Source organism: Herpailurus yagouaroundi, unplaced genomic scaffold, assembly GCF_014898765.1.
Source record: "Herpailurus yagouaroundi ecotype Mexico unplaced genomic scaffold, PumYag 191, whole genome shotgun sequence".
Classification (NCBI taxonomy): Eukaryota; Metazoa; Chordata; class Mammalia; order Carnivora; family Felidae; genus Herpailurus; species Herpailurus yagouaroundi.
In genome coordinates this window covers 1541937-1568388 of record NW_024412422.1, presented here as the reverse complement: position 1 = coordinate 1568388, position 26452 = coordinate 1541937, and the positions used below count along the sequence as shown (strand labels likewise).

Below are 26452 nucleotides of genomic sequence, written 5' to 3'. Positions count from 1 at the left end.
TTTTATTTTATTTTATTTTATTTTATTTTATTTTATTTTATTTTATTTTATTTTATTTTTTTATTTTATTTTATTTTATTTTATTTTATTTTATTTTATTTTATTTTATTTTTTTAGAGAGAGAGAGCACGTGAGTCAGGGAGAGGGGCAGAGGGAGAGAGAGCCTGACCTGGGGCTTGATCCCATGATCTTGGGATCATGGCCTAAGCTGAAATCAAGAGTCAGACGCTCAACCGACTAAGCCACCCAGACCCAGACTAAGTCTGAAGGTTTATTTTTTTAATAGAGGGAAAAGCTGCCCAAATTTCATTCTCTAAACAGAAGCGAACTCTGTTAATTACGGCTGACTCTCTCTGAGCTCAGCAGAATAGTTTGTCAACAGCCTATGTGGTCCTGACAGTGGACACGGGTGCCCAGCCCGGGCCCTCCCTGCTACCTAAACCCGGGGCAGGATATGGGCCAAGGGTGCTGGTACAGCTACCAGCCACTTTGTTCAGGGACCACCATCCCATGGCTGCACCTGCCTCTTCTAGGTCAAGTAGAGGCCTGGTGATGATGCCTGAGTGCCTTGCACAAGGCAGGGGTGGCAGTGGCAGAGTGGGAAGCGGCCTGATGTGTGCACTCTGGGCATGCTAAGCCAGTCCTCATTGCCAGCAGCAGCACCAGAGTGGCCAGAGCATTGCCTTGCTTGCTTTTTATCTTTAGGACGAAGTCTTCTCACTTTTATGCTGCCAGGGTTAGGACTAGGCATCCTAGCTGGGAAGCACTGTGTGGGCTTATTGACGTTTCTGACTTCCCCCCTTTCTTCCACTAATGTGACCTGTGAGGCTCTTTCAGCCGTGGAGTGGACACTGTGTGTGAGGCACATCACCCATGTCTCCTGCACCTCTTCAGGCCACCCAAATCCCTGAGTAGCTAGGTTTTTCATTCACTCTGGCATCACTACTTTTTTTCCCTTTTTTATTTTATTTATTTTTTTTTTAATTTTTTTTTTCAACGTTTATTTATTTTTGGGACAGAGAGAGACAGAACTTGAACGGGGGAGGGGCAGAGAGAGAGGGAGACACAGAATCGGAAACGGGCTCCAGGCTCCGAGCCATCAGCCCAGAGCCTGACGCGGGGCTCGAACTCCCGGACCGCAACATCGTGACCTGGCTGAAGTCGGACGCTTAACCGACTGCGCCACCCAGGCGCCCCGTTTCCCTTTTTTAACGTGTTTTCAGACATGCCTTCTGACCTCTCTTTGGATAAATTCTTGACCCTGTGCTCACTTTCCATAGGAGATGTGTTCCTGTGTGTCTTTGTGTGTGAGCACACACTTAGCACCTTATCTGAGCCCTTGGGAGGTCTTTATCTTCATCCTATTTCCCCATCTCCCTTATGCCTAGCATAGGGCTGGGCCCAGAGTCGTTGAGAACGTGTTTGTTGAGCCACATTTGAAATGTGTCCCTTGAATTGAACACTAGAAATCAGGCACATTTGTAAGGCAGTGGTGTCCCCGTAAGATGCCAGCCCTGAGCAGACTCCTAGTTGCTGTCATTGTGCCCTGAGTGGGGTGCCTGTGGGACCTAAGTGGTTTCCTGAGCTCCCCTGAGAAGAGAGCACAGTGTCAAGATCAGATGTGACCTGCTTTTCAGTCATTCATTCGGCTTCAAACTAGACCCTGTGCTAGGCTCTGGGCAGTGGGGGAGGGGGAGACACCCGTGCATAAATGCAGTGGGATGGGTGACATCAGAGAGGTGGGCACACAAGGCACTCTGCAAACCCCACCTTGGGGCCCAGGAGGCCTGCAGGAGAAGGTGACAGTGAGTGGAGTCCTGAAGGATGAGAGCGAGTGGGTGAGGCAGGGGAGGGTGTGCAGACGGTGAGTCCAAAAGGAACAACAGTGTTCCCAGTGGGAACAACCATGTTCCCAATGGTTGGTTTCAAGGTGTGAGGCCCAGAGGGTAGGTAGGAGGGATGACAGGACTGACAGGAGGTAGCCTTGCGTGCTGTGATGAGCAGCTTGGCTCTGTCTTGCTCAGATTCTTTCCTTAGCAAAAAGAACTCGATGTGCACCTGATGTCTTTTTGCTTAAACCTGATGATGGTTTTGCTTAGGGGAACTTGGGACCTTAGTCCTTGACCACTCTTCCCTACCGCAGCAGGCCCCAGCCTCCTTTTGGCTGCCACTACAGTTGGAAAAGGTTGACAGGCTGAGGACAGGAAGGAGCTCAGCCCACAGTGGCTGACAGGCTTCAGCATTAGTGCTGGGCTACTTCTCTGGCCTCCTCCAGGCAGGCCTTGCCAAACTCCTGGGTGCCTGACAGGCCACCTTCCCCTCACTGCTTGCCCCCATCCTCTTCCTTCAATCCTTCCCTCCTGGGCCAGTCTCCTTCTCCTGCAGCCCCTGCCACCCAGCTTGGGCTCTCCTGTGTGTGAGCTCTTGGTTCACGCACACTAGCAGCAGCAGCTCTGGAGAAGGATGTCGGGTAGGCTGTGGGCAGAGGTGCTAAGCGGCAGAGCAGGTGCAGTTCTTTGTGTGCCTTTCCTGGCTGTTTTATTCCATGGTTGTGGCAGCCACACCTTCCTTCTGTGGACTGCTTCCCCATGCACCTGCATAGGCCTAGGAGGCGGGACAGCCTTGTGCTGCCATTCAGAGGGGGGACTCAGAGCCCCGCTTGCCACCCCCACCGTCTGCAGCTTCGGGGCCCCTCTGCTGCATGCCAGCTGGGACATCCTGTTTCACAGGGGAGGAGAGTGGGAGGCTATGGAGGCCTCAGCCAGCAGGGGCAGAGCCAGCACCAGGCCCCATGCCTCCTACTGGGTCTGTTGGGTCCAGCAGCTGCGTAGCAAGGGCACAGACTTAGCTGTGCCTTTCACCTCAGTAAGATTACTCCTTACTCCTGCGGGGGCAGGGATTAAAACTGAGGTGACTTTCTTTTTCTTCTCACCCACAGGGAAAACTGAGGAGTCCTTGGAGAGCACGGAAGGCTTCCGGGCCACAGAGCAAGGCAGCCAGAAGCCTGCTGCAGACCCCCCGGCCTCTGCCTGCATTGCTGCCAAACCCCCAGCATCTGCACCTGCCCTGTGGGACGGGAGGAAGAGAGCGGACACCCTGGGGGAGCCCACAGCCTTTCCCCAGGGGCTGCCGGCTGGGGCAGAAGAGCAGCGCCAGTTCCTCACCGAGCAGTGCATTGCCTCCTTCCGCCTGTGCCTCAGCCGCTTCCCCCAGCACTATAAGAGCCTCTACCGACTGGCCTTCCTCTACACCTACAGCAAGACCCACCGGGTGAGCGAGCTGCCAGCCCATGGGGGGCGGGAGAGGGGTTTGATCTTCCCAGGGCCCAGGAGCATCTCTTGAGTGTCGGTGGGCAGAACAAACCCAGGTGGGAGCTGCCAAAGGTCTTGGGTAGCGGTGCATGGGAGGGGTGGGACAGGAGAGATGCAGGAGGTGAGTCCACACGAGAGTGGTCCAGCTTTCCAGGTGAGAGTTGGTGAGGACCACGGGTCACAGGAGGGATCAAGGGAGGAGCGGGTATAGGGGCTGCTCCCAAAGCAAGATCACAGGCTCAGGTACTGCTGCGGGCTGAAGGGTGAGGGCCTACAGGCTCATCAGCTCTTGCCTGTGAGGGCCAGTGTGGCGACTCTTACTCCACTGTCCGGCTTCCTCTCCACTTCTGTTCACCTGTCCTCCTCAGCATGGCCCCACAGGCATATCCCCAGATGCCCTATAGAGATCCCCCTCCTCTCTGGCCCAGGGCTTTGCTGCAGGCTCTGTCCCCTCTGGCCGCATCTTGCGGAGAGGCCTCCTCACCATCATCCTGCCCCTGGGCTCGCCTCTCCAGTACAGCTGCCAGAACCATCTTCACAGCCTCTGCTGCATGGGGGTTGGGTGCCGACAGCCTCCTCCAGCTCTTTTTGGAAAGCAGATGATGTAGCGATTCTTAACAGCTGTGCCCCAGGCTTAAGCTCTCTCAGGGACTTCCCAGCCAGACGGCTTCTGCTGGCAGGTAGCATGTGTGCAGGGAGTGTGGCATGTGTGTTCTTTCACTCTTCACTTACCCGGGAGGCACTGGAGACAGTGTCCTGGTCATGGTGCCTGCCCCCATGGAGGTACATTCTAAGGGACAGGCAGATTGTAAAACACGGAAACAAGCAAATAAAGCTAGTCCCATTGTGACACATGCTAAAGAGAAGATAATGGGATACACACAGGAGTGGGGGTGCTGCTCTGGCACCATGAAGGCACCCATTAATCTGAAACCTGTAGGGTGGCCGTGGCAGAGTGGGGGACAGTGGCAGTTTGGAGGACAGGGAGAGAGCCCAGATCAGGCAGATTGCCTGAGCATTTGGCAGTGTTGGGTGAGCCAAACTGGTGTGGGCAAAGGCCAGAGAGGGCCGGGGTGGTGGGGTTAAGCAGGGGCAGCCTTTGGAGTCTGTCTGTGGTCTCTATTTTCATCTGGCTTCCTTACTCAGTCAGGTCCTGGCTCAGAAACATCTTCCTCCCAGAGGCCCTCTGCCGGCCCCTTCTCACCAGCCTCTGTGGGACCTTTGAAGAACCAGGAAGGACAATTGGCCAGAGAGATGGATCTTGGCTTGGCAATGGTTACATGACAGGAAGTTGTTACTTGATAGAATTCTGTTTGGGGGCTAGGCACAGGTAGGTGCCCTGTCACAGTTGTATCTGCCCAAAATGCTCACAGGGTTTGGTTGGTTTTTGTCAGAGCAGAACAGGGGGAGCTGGTGTTGGCAGGCTTGGTGAAGGAAGGGGTCTCACTCTGAGCATTGTCTCTCCAGAGCATCTGACTTTTCTGGCTGCAACTGCCATGCCTCAGCCTGGGTCCCTCCATGCACAGCCTGTATTTTGCAGTGGACCTTACCTCTAGTGCCCTAGGCCTTCTGAACCCAGGCAGGCAGACCTGGGTTTTAATAAAACCTCCTCTGCAGCAATCTTCAGGGGTGGCTGACACTGCCCCTGCCCCCTACCATGTTCCGGTGCTGCTTTGGGAACTTTCCTTCTTTTCCTCTTTTGGGAGCAGCAGAGCCCAGCGCAGGAACTCTCATGAGTCTCAGTTGGAAGGGACACTGGCACCCATCATCTGGATCTCCCCAACCTTGGGCATCCCCCTCTTCAGATGCTCCCCCAAGCAGTTGTGCAGCCCTTGCCAGCTGGGGTCAGCTCTTAGCAGGACTTGGAGTTTCCCAGGGTGAGCCAAATCTTCCCCACACAGTAGCAGGTGGCCTTCTCCAGAAGCCGATGCCATGACAGAATTTGGAGTGCAAGATGCCTATTAGGGACCAGCCACTGTGGAAAGGAGGGGAAGATGTGGGGTTGGATGGAGAGAGATTTGAGGGAGAGCCCCATTAAATGGCTTTAGTCTGAGCGCAAAGGACCAGTGCATGTAAAGGGCCCCACCCGGTACCAAGCATAGTGCTGTTTTCACAACCTGTCCCCTTGCTGGGTGAGTTTTTTAAAAGTAGAAAGCAGCATCTATGTCAAAAACATTAGAGAGGGGATAGCCACAGCTCTGCTAGCCTAAAACAAAAGCCATTTTGTGTGTTATTTCCCAGCTCTCGGGCACACACACCATTGACTGTCACTTCTGAGGCTCTAAGTACTCAGGCCGAGGAGGTGGGGATCTTGTTCTGTCCACTTTCCATCTAGATACCTGGCTCAGGGTCACACAGGGGTGAGTGATAGCCTGGGACTGGCTTGGGTAGTCTCGCCCCAGCCTAGCTGCTCCACTACTTACCCCACCATTAGAGCATCCATGCTCAGTTTGCCATTTTGCTATTTCGTCGAATGTCCCCCAGGTCATTTTGGTCATCCTGATGGTCTACAGGGAGGGTGGATCCCGGTCAATCCAGCCGTCCCTGTTGGTGGGAATGGAGGCTGCCTTGGCTTCCTTCCCAGAAAACCCTGCACAGCCATCAAGCTCTGTTTCTGTCACGGCTCTTCTGTTAGCTGCATTTCCAGGTTGGGTTCCTTGGCTTTCTGAAATGGAATGCTGGTCTTGATTCCGGAAGAGATCCCCTTCCTTACATAGCAATTGTGTGTGGGTGCCAGGTATGCTTCGGGAGCTCTCCAGGCTGCCACACCCTAGGCCCCGTGCATCCAGGCAGCGCCACTGGCTTCTTTGCTTATTTCACTCAGAGACCTTTGCTGAGCAGCAGGTGTCACCCCAACTTGAATGGTAGGTTGTTAACACCTCACTGCACTGAGAGCCTGAGTTGGGGCTGACCCTGTCTGGGACATGCCATTGTCCTGGGGCCTGGGTATCAGCTTGTCCACAGATCTGGGGGACACAACTGGTGCTCTCACTGACTAATGCAGAACCATTAGCTGACAAGCAGCGACGGCTTTCCAAACACAGCTGTTTGGTAACAAATGCTTCCTGCTGTATATATTTAACAGCAACACATTTCTTCATAAAATCCGCCTGTGGGCTTGGCAGTGGCATTTTCCTATTGCCATCTTCTGGCTCAGTGGCCAACTGGCAGGAACATCCATCATCCCTGCCTTCAGAGAGACCCCGGGGGCTGTGCATATTGACTCTGGATCCCTCAGGTCTTTCAAGTGCCCCCAGCTAAAGCTCTGTTCAGTTCAGAGCCCCCCCCCCCCTTCCCATTCCAGGCCTTTATGGAGAGACTGCCCTCAGGACACAGGGAGCCACTTGCTTAGCTGCTGGCAGCAGAATTTCTGGGGGAGGGGGAGCGAATGTGGGCTCGCCTGGGTTCATATCCTGGCTCTGCAGGGGTGGGGGGCTCCTCTCTTTTGATACTTGCACAGAATTATTGTGACAGTGAGGTGGGGGTTTGGGGCCCCATACACTGGCCCTCAGCCAAGATTCCTCCTCTCCCCTGCCATTGGGCCTCTCCCCAGGACTCCAGAGCCCATTTCCTTAATGTCAGCATCTCCCATGGCTCCTGGTCTCTCCACTAGACCTTCTGAGGGCTGAATCCACCCCTCAGGGACCCTTGATGCCTGTTTAAGGCCGCCCTCCTGCCCAAGGCTGGCTTTGTTGGGCACAGGCTAGCCCCTGCACTTCCCAAGGTGGGCCTCCCACTATCCTCCACCGAGGGCCAGGGGCACCTGAGGAAGCAGGACTCCCTAGAGCTCTCCACACCTTAGGGAAGATCACACATGCTGATGGCCATAAGGGCCCTAAGTCTAGCTATTGCATCACTTACAATCACCAAGATTACACTCTTCTCCAGGATTTTGAGTCCTGTGCTGTCAGTCCATGCTTAGAAAAACCTGTGTCCTTGAGTCCACCTGAGCAGCCCAGGAGGGAAACCACATGGCATTGGGACCTTTCATCCTGAGAGTTCTGAAAGTCACTAATGGGATCCAGAAAGAAGACTGAGGCATGGGTGCCCCTGTCCTGGTTCCCCCTACCTGCTGTCTGTGGCTCAGCTGGGGAACTGAGCCCTTCAGCACCTCCTGCCACAAGTGGTCTAGGAGAGTGAATTATAAGATGGTCCCTAGAGCCATAGTCTTGAAAAAGAACAAACTTGGAGGACTCACACTTCCTGGTTTCAAAACTTACTGCAAATCTATAGTAATCAAAAACTGTGGAATATTATTCAGCCTTAAAAGAAGGAAATTCTGATACATGCTACAATGTGGGTGAACCTTGAGGACACTATGCTCAGTGAAATAAGCCCAGCACAAAAAATCAAACACTAGATGATTCCATATAGTGAGGGATCTAAAGTAGTCAAAATCAGAGAGACAGAAAGTGCAGTGGTAGTTGTCAGGGGTTAGGAGAGAGAATGGGAATTGTTTAATCAGTATAGAGTTTCAGTTTGATAAAATGAAAAAGTTCTAGAGATTTGTTGCACAGCAAAGTGAATATATTTAACACTACTTAACTGTACACTTTAAAATGGCTAAGATGAGGGACACCTGGGTGGCTCAGTCAGTTGAGCCTCCGACTCCGGCTCAGGTCGTGATCTTGCGGTTCATGGGTTTGAGCCCCGCGTCGGGCTCTGTGCTGACACCTCAGAGCCTAGAGCCTGCTTTGGATTCTGTGTCTCCCTCTCTTTCTCTGCCCCTCCCCTGCTCACACTCTGTCTGTCTGTCTCTCTCTCTCAGAAATGAATAAACTTAATAATAAATGAATAAATAAATAAAATGGGTAAGAGGATAAATTTTAGGTGTTTTGTGCCACAATTGAAAATAAACAGTGTGGGCGTGCCTGAGTGGCACAGTCGGTTTAGCATCTGACTCTTGGTTTCCGCTGAGGTCATGATCTTGTGGTTTCGTGGGTTTGAGCCCTGCATCGGGCTCTGTGCTGGCAGTGCAGAACCTGCTTGGAATTCTCTCTCTCCCTCTCTCTCTAGCCCTCCTCCACTTGTGCTGTCTCTGTCTCTCTCAAAATAAATAGAAAAATTAAAAAAAATAAACAGCGTGGTACTAGTTTAAGCATAGATGTATAGATCAACGGAATAGAACTGGGAGCCCAGAAACAAAGGCATACATCTATGGTCAATTGATTTTTGACAGGGGTGCCAAGATACTTCAGTGGAGGAAAGGACAGTCTTCTTAACAAATGGTGCTGGGATAATTGGATATCCACATGCAAAAGAATGAAGTTGGACTCCTGCTTCGCACCATGTTCAAAAATGAACTCAAAATGTATCAGAGAGCTAAGCTTCAGAGCTAAAAGCTATTAAGACTCTTAGAAGAAAACATAGATGTCAATCTTCATGACCTTGGACTAGGCACAGGTGACAAATAACAAATAAATAATACAGTAGTAACAATAATAAACAGGACACCATCAAAATTAAAAGCTCATGCTTCAAAGGACATTGCTGAAACGAAGATGGTCCACAGAAAGGGAGAAATATTTATAGGACACACGCAGGCACACCTCGTTTTACTGTGCTTCACTTGACTGCACTTTGCAGATACTGTGTTTTTTACACATTGAAGGTTTGTGACAACCTTGTGTTGGGCAAGTCTTTTGGCACTGTTCTGGCAGCATTTGGTCACTTTGTGTCTCTGTGTCACATTTTGGTGATTCTCGCAAAAATTCATACTTTTTTCGTTATTATTATAGTGATCTGTGATCAGTTATTATGACTTGCCGAAAGCTCACATGGTGGTTAGCAATTTTTAGCAATAAAGTATTTTTAAATTAAGATATATGCGTTGGGTTTTTTTAGACATAATGTTGTTGACACGTAATAGACTATAGTATGGCATAAACATAAATCTTATATGCACTGGGAAACCAGAAAGTTCATTTGACTCACTTTATTTTGATATTCACTTTATTGTGACTCGAACTGAATCCACAATATCTCTGAGTATGCTTATATGTGGTAAGGAACTTGTACCTAGAATATATTAAAAAAAAAAAACCCAAAACCTTACAACTAAATAATTAAAAGCCAACCCAATGTAAAAGGAGGCAAAGGATCTGAATAGACATTTCTGCAAAGAAGATATACAATAAATGGCAAATAAGCACAGGAAAGATGCTCAGTACCATTAGCCATTAGGGAAATGTCAATCCAAACCACGTTGAGATACCACTTCACACCTGCTAGGCTGGCAGCCTCTCCTGCTGGGGGTCTGGGGGTGCAGGAGCAGCCACTGCCCTGCTGGCAGTTCTGGGGGGGGACAAGGGAGTTGGGCACCAGGACTGTGTCTCCTGTATAGAGACCAGAGTTTGTGAACACTGGTGGTGCTTTCCAGGGCTGGTTTCCTCTGTGGAGGGGCCTCTTGTTTGGGTTACTGCCTTGCCTAAACTTCTTCGTTTTGTGCTTGTCGTTCGGTCTTAACTTGGGGAATGTTCTTCCTGTTCTTTGCTCCTGTGGTCCTCCCAGGTCACTTGATGTCTTAAGAGAAAGGCTGAGAAGCATACACCAGCGTGGAGTGGAGACAGGCCGGCCCGGGCAGCTCCTCAGTATTGTTTCTCACAGCACCCTGCCCAGCAGGGCGAGCAGGAAACTGAGGCTCAGAGGGGATAGCAGCTTGTCTCAGACCCCTTGGTGAGGATGTTGCAGGGCCTGTACTCTGCCCGGAGGAGTTGGCCAGCTGATGAGGGCCTCTAGGACTCAGATCTTTATTCTGCTTCTACTTTCCTTTTGGGAGAGACTGAGGCCTAGCCTAGGTCCTTCACCTGGCCAGGTGTGTGGATGCCCAGCTTCTTGCTAAAGCCCCATGGCAGCTGCTTGGCAGCATCAGGCTGAACCAGGAAATGTTTACTAAGAGCCCTTGTGTGACAGGCTGGTGGTTTAGCAGAAGCAAGGCTGTCCTACCAGCCCCCTGTGACAGCGGTGGCCACACAGTAATTGGGCTGCTGCTGGTCAGTGTGGCCGGAGTCAGGTAGTGAGCTGGAGCTGGAAGTGAGGAAGGAGAGGAGAAGGGCCTGTTCTATGGGAGAGGCCACCTTCCTGGGGCTCGGCAGACAGCCAGTTTCTGGGCCCCGGGCTGGGACTCTGCTCATCTGGCCCCAGCACTGCCCGAGTCAAGGCTTGGCCTTCATTCGACCTGTGCGTGGCCAAAAGGTTTTCCTCCCACTCTCCTGGACGGGCGTGAGCCTTGCTGGCTCTGCTGTGGGATGAAACCCACCTTTTGCTGTGTGGCTTCACACACAGCAGCCGGAGCAGCTCTCAGATACAGTTAGCACCCTGTTGTCACCAAGAGGTGACACCCAGGTGAGGATTGCTCAGGAACCTGAGGTGTGAGATGGGGAAGGGGCTACTCAGCCTGCTTTGATCATAGGCATGACTCCCAGACCCTATGATTAGAGTGCCTCCCCGTCCCACCACTTGTCCCCTTGCCAGCACGCATCCTGGAACCTGAGCCACCCCTCCCGAGGGCCAGCTCCCAGAACCTCACTTGTACTCAGCCAGCTAGCCAACTGGCTTCCAGTTTCAGTCCTGTGGACAGGTTTCTTAAGCTGTCAAGTGGAGATAACAGCACCTTGGTTATAGGTTTTCTTGTGAGGAAAAGTGAGTTAATGCTTTTTTGCCAGCTGGGAAGCATATATACCAATGACAAGAGCAGCCTGTCTTGCAAGCCCCACATGCACTCCGCTTTGATGGGAGCAGAGGCCACTCACTCTGAGCAGTGCTCTGTCCCTGTCCCAGTGTACTCCCGCAGGCAGCTACACAGCATCGTGGCCAAGCCCTGTTACAGTGCATCCTCCTGATGGCATATGGCGGGATGGTGGCCTGGCCGCTCTGGCCTAGTCATACCTACTCCTCTGGCCCAGAGCCTTTGTGGGGTGAGCCCAGGCCCCAGTGTCTGTTTAGGACTTGTTTGGTTTGAAGCTACCTCCTACCAGAAGAGTCCCAGCAGTACTGCTTCTGCCTGTAATCTCCAGAAAAGTCACTGACATTTGACTTGGGAGTCAGTTTATGCCCTGGTGTGAGCTAGGGCAAGAGTCTGGCCAGCTGGGCTGTGAACCTCTGCCCTCAGCCATCTGTCGTGGGTAGTTTCCCACCCGCCTGTGCCACTGGCACGTGTGGAACCTGCAGAGCTGGCTTAAACAAGAGGGTCCGTGAGGAAGGCTGTGTACTATCTGACTGGGTGGGTGTGAAGGGAGTCCTCCAGGCTGTGACACAGCCGCCCTCGGCACAGCCTGCGAGATCCTGCTGCATACATGCAACTCAGTGTCCCAGGAACAGGTGGCATTCCCGGCCAGACAGCAGGACCAGGCATGAGGAGGACATGCTGACCATCCCTTCAGTCCCTGTTCCCTTTCTGTATATGCAAAACGATGCTGTGCCCCAGGCTTCCCACACAGAAGCCCTGGGCTGCCGCACATCCTGGCCAGCCAGGCTCTTGTTAAGCTTTCTGTGATTTACAAAATGAAACTGAAGATTTTTCTCAACTTTGGGATCTCAATAATGCATTCCAAAGTCTCTGCAACATGGTTTGAAGATTTTGCTGTACCTTTGGGTGTCAGAAGAGAGAGCACCGATGGTCTGCATTAGGCCCACTGCTTTCCTTGTCCTCTCTCAGGAAAGAGGAGGGATCTGGATCCCAACAGTTCGAATGGGTTGAGTACTCCACTAGCAGCATCCGGTACAGATAATACTCAGTTTGGAAAGAAAACAAACTACCACCACCTCATCATCCCGCAGACCACTACGTGGCAGAACTCCTTGTATTTTAGTGTCGTCCCCTCGTTGCCCCCTCGGCATGGTTCCTATGCATCTCTGCGGGTTCATTCATTCAGCAGCTGTCCCCTGTGTTGTCACGTGCCAGGCCCTGTGTGAGGCGCTGGGATACAGTGGTGTACACAGCAAAACCCCTCCCCTCGAGTGCACACAGAGGGAATGGAGAGTAGAAACATGCCTGATGGCGGTTAATGATGTGTCTGGAAGAAAGAGAAAGCTGCTAAGGGGGTGCAGTGGGGGAGTGCGGCTATTTAGGCAGGGAGGTCTGGGAAGGCCTCTCTAAGCACAGACCTGAAGCTGGTGAGGGAACTAGCCAAAGGAGAGGCTTCTGGGTGGACACAGCCAACACATGTGCCTCGAGACAGGAGCGGCCCTGGTGGGCCAGAAGCCCGTGTGACCGGCTGGGCAGCGAGGAGAGGGGAAGAAGATGCAGTCAGAGCTCCTGAGGGCCTGATCGGGCAGGGGGGAGTTGTGGGGCAGCATTTGAAGTGAGGTGAGAGCTACCACAAGGTTGTGTGTGAAAGACTGGCTGCTGTGTAGAGAGTAAAGGGATTTGCCAGTCACAGGCCTTCGATGACTCCATCCTGCTGCTAATCCGAAGAGCCTTAATGAAGGAGGCATTTACAGTGGCCTGGGTGGAGACCAGGAACCCACAGGGCAGGGCTAGTGCAGGGCCCTGGGCCAGCCCTGGGGCGCCTCAGCTGCAGGCTGCCTGTCAGAGCTTTTGGTCCTTGGTGGCCGACCCTCAGCACAGGCGGGGGGGAGGGAGCTCAGGATAAATGCTCTGCTCTCATCCCTGCCCTACTCTCTGCTCTCCCACTGGTGCCGCTGGCTGGTCAGACCCACCCAGCAGCAGGGGGTGCACCTCTGTCCTGGCTCTTCAGGTCGGTGTGGGGAGGGCAGAGGATGAGCACTGGCACACTTTGCCAAGTTCAAGGGCAAGTCCAGGTTCTTGGAGAAGATGTGAGAAGGCCCGGCTTGGCAGGGGGAGGGGGCTGCATGGGCAGGGGTGCTCTCCCCAGGACACAGGTGGGGAACTTAGTGCGTTTGTAGACAGCTGCTTTCCTCTGCTATCGTTGGTGTTCTCCAACTGACCCTAAGAGTGGCCTCATGGTCACCGCCACCCGCATCCTTCAAGTGGGCAACCAGGGCTCCAGGAGGCTATAGGACTCTCCCAAGACTGCCAGGCACTCGTTCATTTATTCCTTCAACAAACTTCATTGTGTACCACTCACTGCATGCCCTTGTGGACAACTGCCAGGCAAACCTAGGGCTTCTGAATTACTGTTTTGAAGGAAGAACAGAGAAGGGTGTCTTGAAAGACGGACTTCATGCTCCAGTCTGCCCAGCACATGAGTTCCCAAGCAGTCCCTTTTCCTATAGATTCCTTGAATAAAGGAGCCCAGGGTGATGGTTCTGTCCCAGCACTCCTGCCTCCAGTCCTGGGCGCACCAGTCCTGGGCGCACCCCCCATCCCCCCACATACTGCCGTACCTTCCTTTCTCAGCACTTCAGACCTTCTCGCTCCTTTCACTCTTTTTACAATATCTGTCGTATTCCTTCTGTGGACCCCTGCTGACCTAGCCCCTGAGGAGCCATCAGTCAAGAAGTCACATGGTGCTCCTGCCCTCACAGGGCTGACAGATGAGAGGGGGCAGACAGCAAAAGCATCAGAGAGTCAGCAGAAGAGGCTGTTTAAGGTGACCATGGGACTGTGGGGACGGTATTAGGGGGGCTGGTGGGGGTGGGGTGAGATGGTGCCTGGCTGAGAGACCTGCAGGGACCAAAGTAGGGGCAGAGGTAAGTGTGGCTAGAGAGCCACACATGATGGGGGAGGGGAAGGAGAGAGATGAGCCTGAGTGTGTGCAGGTAAACTGAGGTATGGAGCTGGCTCTCACTCTGAGGGAGCTGAGGCCTTCAAGCAGAGGAGTCAGGAGGGTCCCTCTGTCTTATGCCAGGCAACAGGCGGTGGAGGACACTGAGGTACCATATGCTTTTGGGGATTCTTCTCCCTGCCTCTCAGCAGGGCTCTGCCCTCCATCTGCCCCTTGTTAGGGCATAGTGCATTCTGCCATCTGTCAGAGGAGGGTGTGTGCACTAAGCCTCAGGGGGCCAATGAATCCCAGGAAGATTGGTGCTGTTATCTGGCAAGTGGCCCCATGGTGTTTCTGCCATTCCCAGAGGTGACAGTAAGCCGAGGCTCTGGGCCAGTGGCGTGTTGACAGCTTGCTCAGGGCCTGAGACCTGGCTGCCTTGGAGCTGTCCCTGGTGGCCAGCTAGGCTTCAAGCACATAGCATGACCCCAGGCAGATTTGTAAAGTGACTTGCCCACCCTGGGGTGAGGGTGCACGATAAAAAGTCCAGGCCTTGGAGTCCTCCGTTCCTGGACCAGAGTGCAAGCCTGGCTCTGCCACTGACTTCCTGACTTGGGGGCCTCGGACCAACTCTTGGACCTCTCTGAGCCTAAGTTTCCTCTTTGGTAAACTGGCACTTACATAAGATGAGGAGTTCTGTGCTGTTCTTAGCCAGGTGGCCTGGTGCCTCTCGCCTCCCCATAGCATGAAGCTGCAGGGCAAACTGCAGTACAGGTGTGCCATGGTGGGTCAGCTCTCCCTGCCCCTCCACTCCCGTCCCAGCCTGGCACTTGTCAGTTACTGGGTAGGTTTCTTTATCGCTATCAGCTCCCACCCGGGGCCTCAGACATGCATTAGCTAAGGTCTCTTCTGAGCCGTCTGGACACTGTGTGCCTTTGCCATCGATCAGCTCTCTCTGGCAGTCCAGGGAGATGGCTGGGGAGCCTTGCTCTCTGCCGGTCTGTGGGGGCCAAGTCTGCAGGAGGCTAATTGACAATCCTGATCGGGTTTGGCAGGCCCATGCTTTCTGCACTCTTCTCAAGTGGCTGATTTTCGGGTCTCTAAGAGTGCTGGGACCTCTCCCGCAGCCACCTCCCTTCCTGGTCCTCTACCTTCCACCTGACTGTTCCAGTGGGAAGGGCCATCTTGGTGCAGATGTCATGGGAGAAGCTGCAGAGTGGTAGCAGAAACAGAAGCCATAGAGGGATGTGTGTCCCTGTCCCATAGCCTTAGTGCCTGGAATGACACCTGGCTCAGGGAAGCAGGGTCCCCTCACTCTCTCCACCCTGGCCCTGGTGCTGTTCTCTTGCACATGTCCCCAGCCACATGGAAGTCTCTGTTGGGTTTTATTTTCTTGATGTTCTTTTTTTTTTTTTTTTTTAATGTTTATTTTTTAAAGAGAGAGAGAGACAGAGAGTGAATGGGGGAGGTGCAGAGAGAGAGGGAGACACAGAATCTGAAGCAGGCTCCAGGCTCTGAGCTGTCAGCACAGAGCCCGACACGGGGCTCGAACCCACAAATCGTGAGATCATGACCTGAGCCGAGGTCTGACGCTTAACTGACTGAGCCACCCAGGCGCCCTTATTTTCTTGATGTTCTTAAGGAACAGCCACCATGGAGATGCTTCTTCGAGCCTTACTTCCCCACCCCCCTCAGACTGCTGCTACTTTTTAAAGGGGTCAACTGGGTACTTCCCATAAGTCCCAAAGGAGCCCCAGAAGAGGCTTTTATGGCATGGCTCTGGGTGTACTGCAGCTCCATCTGGTGTCGTCTCCTGTAGGGGCTTCGCTGACCTACTTAGGCTGGACCAGAGGTGGGTCTCCTTTGTGCCCTATTTCCATGGTCACGGTCAGGTGGGCTCACCTGTCATGTTCAAAGTGCAGGTATTGGTCTTCTGTCTCACGTCCCTTTCTGTGAGGGTCTCCTTTGTGGCTGATTAGACTGGCAGCCTCTCACATCTCACCCAGGAGAGACTTTGAACCAAGTGGCACTGAGACCAAGGGATCATGGCTGAGTACTGATACAGGTTGTGAGCCTCACTCCTGGGCTTCCTGAGTTGTTGCTCTTCCTGCTGGAGGTCTAGAAGCTTTATCTTCTCTTTGAATCCTGTGTCCTGGAGCCCAGAGGAGCCCTGATCAGCTTGAACTAATCTGAGTTGGATTTTATTCTTGTAATGAAGCACGCCCGACCCATGCTGTTTCCCTGCTTCTTGCTCAGTTCGTCCATGGCTAGCCCTCCCTCCCCTGGCAGAAGCATCAGGCCAAGCTTGTAACCCACCTCAGGAGGCTTCTGAATGGACTGGTCTGGGAGGCGGGGTCTCTCAGCCAGACTTCTGGGCACAGCTCTGGACATTGGAATGTGAACTGCAGGTTCATGCCCCCTGGGGCATTGAAGCTCAAAAGTTGAAGGCTGGGACTGAGTGACTGAGTATTCACTCTTCCTGTGTGGGGCAGAGTGGCCCCTGTGCTCCTGGTCAAGGGTCAGGGACTGATGCTTCCCAGGTAGCCCCTCCTTAGCCTGTTTCTGCCTCCCCCACAAGGGGGCAGAGAGGAGGTACCTCAGCCTTCAGGAAGCCTAATCATTCACCATGAATGGCTGTAGCATCAGTCTTCGAGGCCCTAGAAAGACCTGAGAGTGCTGGAGAAGTGATGTCTCAGGAGACCATCGCTATGGCTGCTGCTCCCTGACAGCTGCTGAGCCTCAGCGAGAGCAGCCCCCGCACGGCCCTTGGTGTGATTCCTACTCTGGGCTTGCCTTGGTGTTTTGATTGGAGTCTGTAAGAGAGGCAGAGTCTCAGCCTGCTCCTGATCTCAACATGTCAGATGTGTCTGAGCAGGTGTTTGGGCTCAAGGAGGGCTCTGAGCAAAACAGCAAGCCTCCCGAGTTCAGGCTAGAGGGGTTGGCTGTGCAGAGGGCTGTGGACAGTGTGTGCCCTCTCGTCCACCTGGGATTGGCCCTGCTCTCATATGTGTCGGGCTGCCCGTGACCCTCTAGCCCCCAGCCCCACATTGAACCTGCTTAGACCTGCTGGGCAAAGGCAGCCTCGACTTTACGGGTCCTCAGCCTTCAGCCACTCCCAGAGCCAGGCCACGTCCCTGTAGAAAATGGCCTGAGAGTCACTGCCAGGCTTAATCATCCAGGTTTCCCCCAGGAGATGATGCTCTCCCTCGGGCTTCCACAGAAGAGCTAGCTGTGAGGGTGTCATCCAGGAGATGTGTGCTTGAAACTTTACTTGTCTCCCTCTCAGAGGGACCCTCGTTTCTATATGTCCCCCGTTTCTGTATGACTCCCATGGAGTCCTGTCTAGTGCTGGGTGTGGAGGAGCCCTCACCTCCGACGGGTCTCCTGTGGCATATCCCTCTGTGCAGGGGTAGGAGCAGAGGCTCAAGGGCAGGCCAGCGGGGGCTCCAAGCCAGCAAGCCAGGGAGCTGGTGTTTGCACTTTTGCCAGAAGTTGTGATGAGGGGAGCTTTCTTAAGTTTAGCCTGACCAGTAGTGAGCAGAGTGGGAGCAGGTAGGACAGACTTGCAGGCCAAGAAGTAGAAGGCATTAAGCAGTTGGGATGTGAGGTGATAAAGGCCTGGCATGAGGGGTGAGAGAGGCAAGGAAGGGACCTGGATAGGGGTAGGGCAGGAGTACTGATTAGCTGGGGAGGGTGGGCACTGCTCGAAAGAGGAGGGTCTGGTGTGGGGAAGTCCAGGTTCTGGTCCCAGCTCTGCCCCCTGCTGGCTTCTCCCTTGTAAGACCACACTGTCCGGGTGCTGGGGTGAGATGGTGCGTGCAGGGTGCTTAGCTGTGGTCCTGGCCATGGGAGTCTCCACGGGAAAGACCTGAGGGAGGAAGGTGGCAGGCCAGGTCGGCAGTGGGGAAGGGCTGCTCTCTAAGTCAGTGACAAGGCCCCAGAGAAGGCCAAGGCAGCCAGGCGTACACCCAGCCTCTCACACTTGGGCTGGTAGGCTCCTGTTCCCACCCTACCAGGCCCCCTGGGCCTGGGTTCCAAGAGGCGCCATTGCCCAGAGAGCACTGGCCTGAGCACTGTGGATGGAGCCCCCCTCCCCTCCCAGGTACTCAGGCCCCTGGTGTCCTACAGAGATCAGCTCTTCTAAGCCCAAGGTGGCTGTGTCACCAGGTACAATAAGTACTGCTGACACCCTGACAAGTCAGGGCTGACCCTTTAGGACAGCGGGGGTTCCCCTGACAGAAGGTGGGGCACTGGGTCCATGTAGCAGTTTTTCAAGGCTGATCCGGGTGCAGGGTCCCTATCTGTGCCCTTCTTGGGCAATCCGAGGCCACACTCTCCTAAGTCAGCTGTGCTAGGCAGGAAATCAGTTCCGGAAATGTACCCCACAGCCAGATGATCAAAGCCCACAGCCAGAGCTGCCTGGAGCTGCGGGATCGGTGTCTGCAGGAGCCGCTGCTCATCGCCGCTCTGCCAACGCAGCCAGGAAGGAGGGGACTGCCTCCCTTCCCCGTGGGCGCCTCGAGCTGCCCACACACTCACTTCCAACCTACTTCTTGTTTCCCCAGAACCTCCAGTGGGCCCGCGACGTGTTGCTAGGCAGCGGTATCCCGTGGCAACAACTGCAGCACATGCCGGCACAGGGGCTCTTCTGCGAGAGGAACAAGACCAATTTCTTCAACGTGAGTACTTTGCCTTGTTGATTTCCAAGGCTGCTTGCTGCACTGCTTTGCGCTGGAGGTGTGCGAATGGCCTCCCTGGGTGGGTGTTCCCAGGACCACGGCTTTGCGGCATCCTCAGAGGGCGGGCAGGGTGGCGCAGTCGAGAGTGCGCCAGACTCGGGAGTGGGGCCGTGCTTGCCGAGTGACTTCTGGCAAGTCGCTGCACTCTCTGGGCACTGGTTTGCCTGTCTGTGGGGTAGAGGCATGGATAAGCTCTGTGCGTTCTCTAGAGCTCCAGGCATTCTGGGGCAACAGCAGGCAGTGGTGAAGGGGCTCTAGGCTCATGGTCTGCTCCTCTGGAGCAGCTCCGTCGGCCCCCATGTGGTCTTGGGCACCTAGGAGATTCTGACTGAAGCCGTGTCTACTGCCTGAAAAACAAGTTTGGACAGTGCTGGGCTTTCGGTGCCCTTCCAGCATTGACGTTCTATGTGGCATAGAGACCCACCCCTTGGCCAGGACATGGCCTGTCACCAAGGCTTGTCTGCTTTCCATCCCTGAGGCCCCCTTAAGCCCACATCTACCCTGTCTGGCCACCCCACCTGTGCCCAGCCTTCCCTCATTTGCTGTGTCCTGCACAGAGATAGCTGACCCCTCACTCTTCCACCTGGAAGTCTCCATCCACCCCTCCCAGGACAGCCAGCTCCCAGCTGGGTGGCTTTGGCAAGTTACCCAGACCCTCTGAGCTATGGTTGCTTCTCTGTTTTCCCGGATTCCCTGTTATGTGTATAAAAACTGAAGGGTGGGGTTGGCCTGGACAGGAGCTGAGGAGAGTAGGTCTTGGGGCTGGAGGGGTGTGTCAAAGGCTGGTTCTTGAGGCACGTGGCAGTAGGGGCCTCCCCACTGAGAGCCAGCCAGGTGGTAACATGTTTGGGTCCGTGGCTCTTCCCCTCTCCAGGCTATGACCTTCTAGTGGCCAGGCAGGGGCCATGGAGCCTGGGAGCCCTGCCTTTACCATCTCTCTCTGTGGGTATTTTATAGACAAGCAGTAGATGCTGTCAGCCTACACAGGACCAAGGATTGGCAGAGAAAGAGAAACTCTTTCCTGCCTAGATGCCCAGGCCACAGCCATCACCCACAGCAGCCACTGTTCCTCATCCTGCGTGTGTCCTTGCAGAGGGTGTCTGCTTATGTATAAGCCAGTGAGCAGAAATGTACCCAAAGGACTAAGTATTTGTGCTTCTGACCTTTGTTTTTTGTTTTTTTTTTTTTGTTTTTTGTTTTTTGAGTTAAGAACATATCTTGGAGAGTGTTTTAGAACTTGTTCATTCATTTTAGTAGCTGCATAGTATTCCTGACATGTGGATGTGCCACAACTTACCTGCCCATCCCCCATTGATGGGCATTTAGGTGGTTTCCAGTCTTTTGTTGTTACTGTGTTTCATATATACATCTTTGCCAATGTGGGGATCCATTCAGAGGGTAAATTCCTAGAAACAATTTCCTGGTCAAAGAGTTTGTGGTGCCTTTAAAGTTCTAGAAGAAAGATAGTACCATCCAAAGATCCAGCCCACGTTCCTAAACTTAGATTCATTTTTTTCAGACCTCTTCCACACTGTTACTTTTTTTCATATTTATTTGCTGTTTGGTAGGTGAAAAGTGTTATCATGTTTCATTTATTATTAGTGGGATTGCCCATGATATCACATTAGCAGTTTCACAGTTTTAGTTTTTTTCGGTGCCATTTCTACTCCTGTTAATTTTCTTATTAGGTTGTTAGTCCTTTCCTTTTTGATTTGTAAGAACTCTTTGTCAGTGTTCTGCAAACCTTTTTTCTGTGGCTGCCAAATTGAAGTTAGAGCTAGGCAGCTAGCTAGTTTCCCTGAGTTCCTCTATTAAAAAAAAAAATTTTTTTTTAATGTTTATTTATTTTTGAGAGAGAGAGGGCAAGCAGTGGAGGAGCAGAGAGAGAGGAAGACACAGAATTTGAAGCAGGCTCCAGGTTCTGAGCTGTCAGCACAGAGCCCAATATGGGGCTTGAGCTCACGGCCCATGAAATCGTGACCTGAGCTGAAGTCTGATGCTTAACCGACTGAGCCACCCAGGCTCCCCTTCCCTGGGTTCCTTTATAAAATGAGCTACCATTACTACCTGCCTTGAAGAGTATTGTAGGGATCAAGTTATATAATGGGATATAGCGACCCTACTTCAGGATCTGGCATATGGTAAGTGCTCAAGAAAACAGCCTCCTGGGGCACCTAGTTGGCTCAGTTGGTTAAGTGTCCAACTCCTGATTTTGGCTCAAGTCATGATCTCATGGTCATGGGATTGAGCCCACATTGGGCTCTGTGCTCCCTCCCCTGTTTCTGCGTGTACTCTCTCTCTCCCTCTCTCAAGAAAGAAAAGAACTTCCCTTCTTCTCCCCTCTTACATTGCTGGTATTTGCCCTCAAAGACTACACAGTAATGTTGTAAAGAGAGACCCAACCTCCCTTTCTTCCTCATGGGTGGGCTGCTTACCCTTCCAAACGATAGAGTTTAAGAGGCTGGCACCTCAGAGCTGGAGCGCATCTGAACTGGCAGCTGGGTGCTCCAGGCCCCTTCCCCATTGGGCTCACTCCCCGTAGCAGCTCCTGTGGTTTCTGGGGCCGTCTAGAAAATGAGTTCTGTAGAAGGGCAGTCAGGCTGCCTGTGGGAGAGGAGGCTGCCAGAGCCCTGGGTGAGCCTGGCACATAGGCAGTGCCTCCCTGTAGCCGGAAGCCCCTGCAGATACAGGCTACACCCAGAACGGACTGGATGTTTTGGGTGTTTTTACCTCCTCTGTGTCAGCTGTTTGTTTCTCTGTGCTTCCCCAATGACCCGCTGCTTTTACCACCCTCGGGTGCTCTCCAGCCCAAGTCCTGGCCACCTCTGCTCTCTCAGCTCTTCTCTGTGGAGGTGGGTTGGGGCTCCTCGTGTTTCTCCAGCCCGAGGCCAAACAGACACTTATACCCCCGTTGCATCCCTGTACTCAAGGGACACGTGCTCCCAGCTTCTTGGTGACAGGATGGCCTTTGCTGAGCCCACCCTGCCCTGTCCTTGCCACTGTTGTGTGGGGACCCTCAGGGTGGATGCACCCTGCCTCATACCCAGAGAGTGCTGACCCTGTGCGCTCTCAGCACGCAAATATGTCTAGCAGATGTGACCAAGGTTGCCTGCCATATTTACAGAGGAGCATTTAGGGCCCCCTCAGCTGACTCTGCTGGGATGGGGCCATGTCACTGACAGCTGGGGCTGTAGGTCGGGAGGAGCAGGCTGGCTCTTCTCCCTGCCAGTGTGCATTGGGGTTTGATGCCTTAGCCTGGGTGCTAAAGGCACCGGGCTACTAGCACTTGTGAGGAGGTATAGGGAGGGTGAAGGCAGGGGCATCTGGCACCCTGGCCTGCCGTCCCTCAAAGACCCCACTGTCTTGGGCCACCAATCCTTGGTGTCACTCACCCAAGGGGCTTTCTGGGCAGCTCCCCTCATCATCCTCAAGGGCTTGGACTAGGGGACCCTCCCATTATTATTTTTTTTAATCTTTATTTATTTGTAAATGTATGTTTGTTTATTTTTGAGAGGGAGAGAGAGCGCAGGTGGGGAGGGGCAGAGAGAGAGAGAGAGAGAGAGAGAGGGAGACACAGAATCCGAAGACAGGCTCTAGGCTCTGAGCTGTGAGCACAGAGCCTGACGTGGGGCTTGAACGAACCTTGAGATCATGAACTGAGCCGAAGTCGGACGCTCAACTGACTAAGCCACCCAGGTGCCCCAATCTTTATTTATTTTTGAGAGAGAGAGAGAGAGAGAGAGAGAGAGAGAGAGAGTGAGTGCACAAGCCAGGGAGGGTCAGAGAGGGACAGAGGATCTGCAGCAGGCCCTGAGCTCACAGCAGAGAGCCTGATGCGGGGCTTGAACTCACAGACCCGAAGATCATGACCCCAGCCGAAGATGGATGCTCAACCAACTGAGCCACTCAGATGTCCCATTTTGTTGTTTTTTTTTTTAAACCTCCCGTTATTTTTTAATGACAATTTCTGAAAATTGTGTGAGTCACATGGGACCACATTGTCACTGCAAACAGTCCAGACACACAATGGAACAGGTGGCCTTCTCAGAGGTGCTTCTGTTGCATGGTTGGGTTGTTCTCTTTTTTCAGGGGTGTGTGTGCAAAATCAGACAAGTTTGTCATGCAGCTTGAGAAAATTGTGTGTGCGTGTGTACGTGCACACATGCTTTTCAGCAACTTGGGGTTTTTTGCTGACGCTAAGTCTTACAGAAGTTTCCCTGTGAGGAACATAGGCCATCTCACATTTGGAGCTGCCACCCAGTATTGTGTCATGTGCGGGCCACAGTCTCCTTGAGTGGGCACATACGTGGGGCCGGTCTCTGGGCTCCCAGGCAGGCTGTGGTAGGCTTTCCTGTCCATGTCTTTGTGCCGTGTTCCTCTTTGAGTCCCTAGCTGTCTTTGCCTGGCCCAGAGGAGGTGCTTGCTGTTTGTAGCCTGATTTCCATTCGTGCCTTTTCGCGTAACAGATGGTCTTTGGGCATGTCCTCCTGGTCCAGCCAGTGCTGGCTGCCGTGATGCCCCTGCCACAGGATACTTGGAGGCTTACAGTAGAGCCCCACATGCCTGTCCCTCCATGCAGGGCCTCTGTAGGACACCGTCAGGCACATGGGAGAGGCAGGGAACCCTTGAGGAACTTGGATGTGCTGGAGGCAGAGTAGATGCTGTTCTGCCAGAAACAAGACAGGGAGGCCTCCCGGGGTTCGGGGTTAGAGGCACCTCTGGGGGGATCTCCTCAAGGCTGGGCCATGCCTGAGGCAACACTGTGTGTGAAGGGCTAGACAACGCGATGGGTGCTGAAGGGCGGATGAGTGTGACTTTCCTCGTGGGGTCTCCTTGCACGTGGGGCTTATCGGGCCCTCTGCACTGCTGGCGGGGGCCCTGTAGCAGTGTAGACGTGGCGTGTAGCAGGGCGCAGCAGTGTGGTTGGATGAGCATGTGAGAGAGAGGAATGAGCTTGGCGCATCTCCAGCCCCACTGCTCCACAACTTGACTGAGAGGGAACGGTTCCCAGCCCACCCCCTTCCTCTGCCGTGGAAAAGCCCTGCTTGCGGGCTGTCTGCCGAGCAGGTTGGAGCTCCTGGGCCACGGCTCCAGCTCTGGAGCGGGCTGGAGCCCCAGCTGAGGGCCTCATTACCTCAGCCCTCTCCCTCCAGGCGGAACCGTCTGGTCTTGCCAAAACAGAGCCAGAGTTGTTGAACGTTGTTGGTTGAGGTCTTGCAGCCCTCCCTGCACCGGCGGGGCCTGGCCTGGGCCCTGGCGCCTGTTCTTTGACAGCCTCGGGCGGCACCAGCAGGAGGCATGTGGCTGTGTGATTCAGAGGTGGCCCCTCAGGCCAGCTGTGCAGAACAGGGGCTGGAAAGACAGGGAAGCCCGGGACAGGAGGCATCGAGGTGGGGGTTGCGCCTGGGGGACATATGAGCCCTCCTGAGCCAGTGCTAGCCTTCAGAGGGCTGCAGGGCGGGGAGGGGGGCGTGGCAGGGGACTGTACCTCTCTGGGCAGAGGGGGCCAGGAAAGCAGGTTCAAAGCACACTGTAGAAGCTGAGGGCTCATCTCTGAGTGCCCAGAAGCTTCTACAGCTTCCTATGCAGGTGTGTGCACCTCTGGACAGGTGGGCCTACATAGGCTAGAGCTGGGCTTTTCTGTCCAGAGTGAACTTCTCTCCCTCTTGTAGTTGATTCAGAAACGTTCCCATAGTAACCAAGCCAGAGATGGCTCTCTCTCCTTTCCCAAAATGTTTGCTTATTTTAGTAGGCAGGGTTTTTTCTTGTTTCAACCCAGTTTCCAACCACTGTGAAAGAAGCAAAGGAAACCAAGGGCCCAACTAGCATTGCTTCCTGCGTCTGAGACTGTGCAGGGTGGGCAGCGGCTGTGGCCGGAGTTTGAGGGAGTAGAGGTGAGATGCTGGCTTGCTGGGGCTTGGCTGCCCTGCCACAGTGCCCCCATAGCCACTCTCGCCCTATGTGGGGGTCTGCCTGCAGCTCAGGCAAGCAGTCCGTGGCCAGCAGCACCCAGGGCAGGTCCCCAGGCCCTGGGGCCACTGAGAAGAGCACAGACTTTAGACTCTTGGGTGGGCTCGGCCCCTGGCCACTCCACAAGGCTGCCTGTTGGCAGGGGGGTCACAATAAGTGGATGGAAGCCCCCACCAAGCACACCCTTGGCACATCACACAACTCACCCTTAGGATCAGGAATCAGCCTGCATGGGGCTTTAGGGCTTATCGTGGATCCCAGTGGTGCTAGTGGAGGGCAGTGCCGGCACCAGAAGGGGTGTGGCGACAGTATGTGGTGGGAGCCCCATCTGTCACCTGGCCAGGGCCCTCTGGAGGCTCCAGGCCCTGCTCTGGCTCGAGTGGGGCAGCCTGAAATGCGGACATGGCCATCCCTGCCCACCACATGGGCCCCTTTCTGTGCGGCCTGTCTTGGCCTTTGGTGCCTGTGGACGCAGGTCTTGCTCACTCTCCCTTGGTCAGTGCTTCGTAGTACTCCCCTGTCTGTCCTCCTGCCCACCTACCTGCCCTCTTCCCAGTGGAGCGGTAGCTTTCAGTTCTCCACTGTACAAAAACATGGCCTTCCCTGGTCTCCTTCCTCACCTGTGCAAGTCTCCAGGGCAAGTGCCTGAGAGTGGAGGCCCAGTCACAGGCCCTCGGCAACCAGTGCCTCTACACGTCAGGAGCCAGATGGTTCTGCAGCAACTGCCCAGGTTCCCTCCTACCAGCCCCCTCCCTGCCGCCTCCTTGCACTCAAAACCATTGGTTTCATTTTGGCCTATCTATGGGGTGACTGGGAAAGCCGAGCCCCTTCCCGTACCCATGGTTAGTCCCTCTGTTGGCCCTGGCTCTGGCGTGCACTCCTACCCAGCAGCCACCACATGGGCCTTGTGGTTCTGTTTGTCCTGACTCCATGTTGCTTCAAGTGTTGGGAGATATAGTCATCACGAGCTGTCTTTGTTTTTCAAGCACTTGTGCTGTGTGGTTGCCAGCCCTGGAGCCTGAGTACTCACTGAGGGCCCCGATGTGAGAGGAAAGGCCCCCATAAGCTAGGCAGCCCACTGGTGGGAGAGCTGCCCACCAGACCTGGGGGGAAGGAGAGAAGGTCTCTAAAACCTCCAGCACTCCATCTATCCAGGCAAGAATCAGTCACACCCATTCTACTCTAACCCCACCAGTTGGCTGTATGAACTTGGGGGAGTCCCCCTCTACCTACCCAGTGAGTGGATACCTAGTATTAGGGAGGGGGAGGCACAGCAGGCCCACCTCCCAGGCAGGCAGCCCAGCCTCTGAGCCTAATGCACGGCCGGGCCTGAGACAGTGCCTATTGTACAGGCCACACCTCCACCAGTGCCCTGGCCCTCGGGAGAGAGCCAGGGGTCCAGATAGAGGCCAGTGGTGCTGAGGAGGGCACAGCCTCTGGAATCCGGCACATTGGGCACTCCCAGGCGGGGACTTCATCTAGAAAAGCAACCCAGCACATCCCTCTGGCACAGTGCCCAACAGGCGAGGCGTGCTTAGAGACTCTGAATTCTTCCCACCCTCGAAGGTTCCCTGGGACAGGATTAACTGGGAACTGAGCAGCCCCAGAGTGGGGGAGATAGGCACCATCCTGACTTGGGTGAGCTCTGGCCACGCCCTGGGGTCTGTGCCCAAGACGTCTGCTTCCTGTTGCAGGGCCACAGTTGGCCCTTCTTTCCCCCCACCCTCCTAATTCCCAAGAGGCACCATGCCTGGTGGGCTCGTGGGCAGCTCTTGCCTCACTTGCACCTACCCCTGGAGCTGAG

At 54.1% G+C, this 26452-nt stretch overlaps 1 protein-coding gene and 1 long non-coding RNA gene across 6 annotated transcripts in view; both read left to right on the top strand.

Moving 5' to 3' along the window:
- Positions 1-26452, top strand: part of CABIN1 (calcineurin binding protein 1) — a 155634-nt gene that overhangs the window by 90446 nt on the left and 38736 nt on the right. For all 5 annotated transcript variants that reach the window (XM_040443562.1, XM_040443564.1, XM_040443565.1 and 2 more), the window contains 2 exons: positions 2939-3270; positions 18505-18618. In XM_040443562.1, coding sequence (XP_040299496.1) covers positions 2939-3270; positions 18505-18618 — 446 coding nt within the window. The remainder of the gene's footprint in view (positions 1-2938; positions 3271-18504; positions 18619-26452) is intronic.
- On the top strand, positions 3284-9131 carry LOC121010168 (uncharacterized). The gene is made up of 2 exons (XR_005781028.1): positions 3284-4641; positions 8491-9131. It is a non-coding gene; the product is annotated as an uncharacterized LOC121010168 (long non-coding RNA).